General features: G+C 47.4%; 1 protein-coding gene and 1 pseudogene across 1 annotated transcript, besides 2 other annotated features; both read left to right on the top strand.

Annotated features, from left to right (window-relative positions):
• Positions 1–20: part of a sequence feature (AT_rich) that runs on past the window's edge.
• Positions 1–6,618: part of a sequence feature (areas not merged during assembly with more than two copies in the genome that could not be assigned to a particular haplotype) that runs on past the window's edge.
• Tc00.1047053506537.280 lies at positions 137–3,043 on the top strand (annotated as a pseudogene).
• On the top strand, positions 4,532–6,618 carry Tc00.1047053506537.299 (retrotransposon hot spot (RHS) protein, putative; the record flags this gene model as incomplete). Its single annotated transcript, XM_814649.1, has 1 exon — positions 4,532–6,618. A coding segment is annotated over one exon (2,087 nt), but the record flags the coding sequence as incomplete, so codon positions are not given.

The following is a 6,618-nucleotide window of genomic DNA, read 5'->3' on the forward strand; positions in this document are numbered from 1 at the left end:
TTATTTTTTAATTATATTTTGTATTTGTTCTTGTGGATTTTTACTGTGAAGCCCAATTTTTATCCAAAGTAAAGGAAAACTAACGCGTGTGCGAGAGAGAGAGAAGGAGGGTGACGAGCACATATCTAACATAATAATGTATCGTTGCTTTCATCATTTCTCCACGTTGCCACTGGCGTTTGTACGACGGACTGCTACAAACAGTTACGTCAATCGCCATATTGGACCATCAGCGGCAGAATCAATTTCTATGCTTCGAATAATTGGCAAGGAAAGTCTGTCGGAGCGCATGACTGCTGTGATCCCAGAGAATATTTTGCGAAGTCCTTTAAAAGAGGTTCCGGCGATGAGCGAGCAGGATGCCCTTTCGCTTCTCCATTCACTGGGTTCACGGAATAAGGTATTAAGGAGCATGATTGGGCAAGGCTACTATGAGCCAGGGCACACCACCTGTAATACTTCTTAAAGTTATCGAGAATCCTGCATGGTACACCCCATACACTCCTTTCCAGGCTGAAATATCTCAAGGCCGTCTAGAGTCCCTGTTGAATATTCAGTCCATGATTATAGACTTGACAGCTGTGAATGTGGCAAATGCATCTCTTCTGGATCAAGCCACTGCATGTGCTGAGGCAATGTACCTTGCCTTTCATCATGGTCGAAAGGAGCGCATGACCTTTTTTGTATCGAGGGACGTCTTCCCATCTTGCGTAGAGATGGCAAAAACAAGGGCTGAGCCCCTTAAAATAAAGGTCGTTGTTGGTGATCCAAATTTGATTGATTGGAGCGATTCCTCACTTTGTGGAATTTTGGCACAAACTCCAGATGCCATGGGGATGCTTCATGATTTTACGACAGTGTTTGGGAAGGCAAAACAACATGGTGTCGTCAGTTGCTGTGGGAGAGATTTGATGGCTTCTGTTCTTCTCAAACCTCCGGGAGAAATGGGAGCCGATGTTGTTTTGGGATCTGCCCAACGGTTTGGTGCCCCACTAGGGTTTGGAGGCCTCACGCCGCATTTTTTGCTCTCAATGAGGAATTTAAGCGATTGATTCCGGGTCGCGTCATTGGTATAAGTAAAGACTCGACGGGTTGTCCGGCCATACGCATGGCGCTTCAGACGCGGGAGCAGCATATTAAGAGGGAACGCGCCACATCCAATATTCGTACTTCACAAGCTCTCCTAGCAAATGTTGCGGCATTTTATGCCATTTATCACGGCTCTGAGGGCTTGAAGGGAATTGCGAGCGAAATGCACAATAAAGCCAAAATACTTTCTGTTGGCTTAGAGTCTGTAGGGCATACAGTGGTCAATGGTACATTTTTTGATACCGTCACCGTAAATTTAAAAGGTATAACGCCTGAAGACTACGTGGCATGCTGCGTGGCAAAAGGCATTAATATTTTTGTTGATTATAGTCATGGCACCGTCTCCATATCGGTGGATGAGGCCAGTACCGAGGGCCATGTAGTGTCTCTCTTGGAGGCAGCAGGGCTACAACTTCCTGTGATAGGTGTCCTTTCAAAACTCGCAGAACAAAAGAGAGCAATGCCTTTGCAAATGTTACGAAAATCTGTCTTTCTTGGGCATTCAATCTTTCAAAAGTACAAGAGTGAGAGTGAGCTTATGCGGTACATTCACCGTCTTCATGGAAAAGATTATGGTCTCACGCATGGTTGTGTGCCCTTGGGTTCTTGTACCATGAAACTTAGTCCAGCTGCCGCCACTCTGTCCTTGTCGTGGCCAGAATTTACCAACCTTCACTCTATTGCACCGAAGGAGCAAACGCGAGGACATAGTGCGTTTTGTTTGGATCTGGAGCAGAAAATAAGGGATATTACCGCTTTAGATGCCGTGTCACTTCAGCCAAATAGTGGTGCTCGGGGTGAATATGCTGGTCTTCGTGTGATCCGCTCGTATCATAATTCAAAAAAGAGAGCCATCGCAATGTTTGCTTGATTCCGGAAAGTGCTCATGGCACAAATTTTGCTTCGGTTCTCTTGGCAGGGATGGTGATTGTAAGGATAAAGTGGCGAATGGAAGGATTGACATGAAGGATTTGGAAAATTTTTGCCAAAAGCATACAAAGAATCTCTCGTGCATTATGATAACTTATCCGAGTACGTATGGTTTGTTTGACAGGGAAATCTTGGCCATTACTTCGATGGTGCACTACGATGGAGGGCAATGTTATATTGATGGTGCAAACACGAATGCCATGGTGGGTTACACGGCACCTGGATGTATTGGGGGCGATGTGTGCCAGATTAATCTCCACAAAACGTTTTCAATTCCTCGTGGTGGTGGTGGGCCAGGCATGGTCCTATTGCTGTTCGTCAGCACCTGGCTTCATTCTTGCCAGATTCTGTTTTTATTCAAAATGTTGGTGGTTCCCAGCCCTTTGGTCAATTCTCTCAAGCAGCATACGGATCAGCGTCTATTCTTCCAGTTTCTTATTTATTACTGTGGATGCCTGGTTCACGGGGTCTCAAGACATGCACGGGGTATGCGATTTTAAATGCCAACTATTTAAAGAAGCGTCCTGACGGCCACTGCCCAGTTCTCTTTCTAGGGGAAAACGATTTCTGCGCTCACGAGTTTATCATAGATTTAAGGCCATCTAAAAAAAAAACAGCACAAATTGAGGCAGAAGATGTGGCGAAACGACTCATGGATTATGGCCTTCACTCACCTACCCTGGCATTTCCTGTTGCGGGAACACTCATGACTGAAACCACAGAGTCAGAGTCAAAGCGGGAGTTGGATCGTTTGGCCGATGCACTTATTTCCATTCGTACCGAAATTGCATCCATAGAGAAGGGTGAAGAGAGCACAACGAACAACGTTCTCAAGAATGCCCCGCACACGGCAAAGTGTGTCACATCAGATGATTGGGACAGGCCATACACCCGGAAAACTGCTGCATTCCCTTCGAGCCATTCATACACCGAAAAGTTTTGGCCTTCAGTTGGCCGCATCGATGGAACCTATGGGGACAGAAACTTGATGTGCAGTTGTGCATTGACTAATTTTTGTGAGTAAAACTGTTGCAGTGGGAGGCAGTATTTTTATTTATTGCCAATTTTATGTTTTTATTTGTTTCTGCATCCATTTCTTGGGTGATGGAGTGTCTTGGGCCTATTTGTGTCTGGTGTGATAAAACTGAGCAGGGGGAGAGGGATATGATTGTGTGTGGGTGTGTCTGTCTGCGTGGTCGCAGAATGATTTTATGGTCTTATTCTTTATCTTGTCAGGTGCTCTTCCTCAGGATGTACAATAATTCCAATGGGAAGATGCCTTGCCCTTGCAATCGCCTGGATTTTTCCTGCTTATTATTCCCTTTGTTAACACTGTTGTTGATTTGTCAAGGCAAAGCTTCACTGCAGCCACATAAATGCATGTTTGTGGGATTATTTTTTCGTCAGGCCAAATGTGAGGGGAACTCAGGCGTCTGCCTTTCCCTCACTGTCGTCAAGAGTATTCCGGATGCTCATCACGCAAACGTCTCAGATGTAATTTTTTCCTCAGTTTTGAATAATTTCTTGCACTTCGACAACGTCCAGCTTTGAGATAAATGGGGGCTACGATGAGAGGGAAATTGTCCACACACTTTTTTTGGTGCATCTTTTATTTTTTGTTTTCTCTCGTTGCTGTTAGAAAACATTGAACGAGAGGGTTTGCTGCCCTTTTGTTTTATTTGTCCTCTCAGCCTGACGGCCAGTTGTACACCGAAGTGCTCCTCGGCACCTCAGTTGTCACTGTCAATCGCATGCGCCAACCTTCCGTTGCTTTTTTGCATTGACGCAATTATTTTTATTTATTAACTGAAGCCATTCTGCCCGGCGTGTCACTTTGATTGGATTGTGCAGGATTGCCCGCCAACACCATCAAACAAAACAGGCTGAAGAGTTTATTTATTTAAACGTCGTCTTGTGCGCACGTATTTTTTTACTTGTTCTGTTGATGTCCACTCAAACAGCGAAGGATCCGGAACTATGCGTGCGTGGAATTCTTCCTGCCATGTGAACTGCAGGCAACACCGAGGGGCTGCCACCTTGACTCCGCAGAGTTGTTGTCTCTTTGCAGGGTTGGCAGGGAAATTCCATGCAGCCTGCTACTGCTGGTGTGTTCCTAAATGTTGTCACTCCATGCGAATGATGTGCTTCAGCGAGTGAGGGTGTTGATTGGGTTTGTGTGCACTCTGATTGTGTTTGCTGCTTTGTGCGGGCACGCAAGAATTGAGTGGTGGGAAAATGGAGCGGGGCGATGCGTGGCTGCGTCCAGGCCATTGTTCACTGCACGGTGGTGTGGTGCACATTGCGGTGTTGACTCTGCGATGTGACTGCGTTTTCCTGTGCGGCAATGGTGGTGGGTGGAGGAGAGTGTTGACCCGCGACGGGACGGTGGGATCGTGCCTCCTTTTGTGATTTTTACTTCACCCTCTGAAGGTGTGCACTTATCTTTAGTGTTAGTGATAGGGAAAACAGACAAACAGACAACGTGAATAAAATAAAATAGAAAAGGACAATAATGTGGCGGTGTTGTGGCCGATTGCACGTTGCGTTGCTGCGGGAGCGGTGGGCCTTGACTGTTTCACCGACAGGCGTTGCAGTGCGGCTGCATGGCGCACCGACCGTCCCGCCGTGCGAGTGCCACGCCCAACGCCGTTGGGACTGCGGGACGAAACAGCCGCGACTGCCCTTTGGAGCCAGCGACATCTGCTGGCCGCAGTTGGGCGGTGCGAGTGGGATGCTTCACCGCACGGGTGTTGTGATGGCACCTCGCAGCGGCATCCCCGGCGATGGTTCAGACGCTGCAGCACGGAGAGGAGTGGAGGGAACGCGGCGACCACAGTGGACCATGAGCAGCAGCGTAAAGGACATCCTGCTGGAGGGAAGCACTCTCAGGACCGACATGAAGCTGAACGATTTCCTTCGGAGGAACTTGGGCGGCAAGGGCGTTGTGAAAAAAAATGAGAACGTCGCTATGGAGGTGTTTGTTCAGGAGCCGGATGCTTACGTAAAAAAACAGCAGCATCTTAGAATTATTTTTAATTTAACAGAGTACCAAGAGCTGGAGGAAAGGAAAATACTATTGGAGGCTACTTATAAACTTCATCACGAGGGTGTGTTCTCTCTCGAGCAATGGAGGGACTATGAAGGAAAGGATACGGTCACTGCTCTTGCAAGGGGAAAACTAAACGCAGCCCTCACTCAGATACTGACAGAAATGCTAAGAGGAACGCAAGAAATGAAATTTAACATTTCCACTACGATCGAAGATGTACTGTTCAAAGGAAGAGTCCGCGTCAAGGAAAAGAAGCTGAACGATTTTCTTATGATGGAATTGGACGGCAGGGGCGTTGTGGCCACCAATCGGAGTGTTTTGCTGAAGGAGTTTTTCAAGAACCCCATTAAGTATATCCGTGATAAAGGAGCGTTGAAAGAAATACAGATAACCGATGCTTATGCGAGGATGGAGAGGGCTGTAAGGGAGGAAATGGATTTGGAAGAAGTTGTACGCAAGCTTTACAAAAATGGTGTCAACAATCTACTTGGGTGGTCAGAAGCTGCTGCGGAGGTAAAAGCAACTGTTCATGACATCACTAAACACTCCTTGGATGCAGCCCTTCAGGAAGCGAGAAACCGAACGACGATTGAAGCGTTGAAACTGGAGGGATTGTACGAGTCTGTGTACAATGCGAGTTGGCACCATGTGGTGGAAATTCCCGACGGCGATAAGCGAAAGAAAAAGAAAAAGGGGACGGTAATGAAGGTGAAGGAGGGGAAACCGAAACAGTCATGGACGTACAAGAAAGCTGGCAACACTCTCGAAAAGGATGACGGTGTGCGGAAATCCGGTAAAGCACCTCCCAGGCTGATGGTGCTCACCTCGGACAAGGGATGGCCATACACTCTGAATGCGCCGCATGGGACTGATAATGACTTCTTTATTAACTGCGAGGTGGATCGAGTGTGGCAGATCGTCGAGCGCGATCTAACCAATTGGTTCAGCAATTTTGATTTGACTCTCAATTCTTCACCTTTGCCGCGTGTGTTGATTGGGACGCCCGGGATCGGGAAGTCGATGGCTGCCGGTTCGTACCTCCTCTACCAGCTGCTGCACTACGATGTGGAGGAGCTCCAAGTTGTTGTCCACTGTTTTGGAGAAACGGCGTACGTGTTTGACAAAACCACCAAAACCGTGGCAATATACGAGGGTAACATAACATCCAAGAATGTTTTGCGTGGTTTTTGGCAGCGTGGGATGAAAGGGTATATTATTTACGATGTGGCAAAGAAAGGAACACCGCCCGACACAGGCTTTGCGCCCTCCACTGGATGGGGCATGATTGTGGTGTCATCGCCAAAGGTAAAAAACTATGATGAGTGGGAGAAGCAACTACAAGCCAGTCGAATCATCATGAATTGCCCCGACGAGATGGATGTGAAGGCGATGTGTGCATGGATGAAGCGCGGTCTGAAACCAAATGAGCAAGCGGGATACTGGAAAGAGGTCAAAGAACGCATGAAGAAAGTGGGGCCGATTCCACGTCACATCTTTGATGAGGAAATTTATATTGTTCGCTTGGGTGCCGTTGATGTTGCCTTGCTAGC

This window comes from Trypanosoma cruzi, genomic scaffold (genome assembly GCF_000209065.1).
Source record: "Trypanosoma cruzi strain CL Brener 1047053516603 genomic scaffold, whole genome shotgun sequence".
NCBI lineage: Eukaryota > Euglenozoa > Kinetoplastea > Trypanosomatida > Trypanosomatidae > Trypanosoma > Trypanosoma cruzi.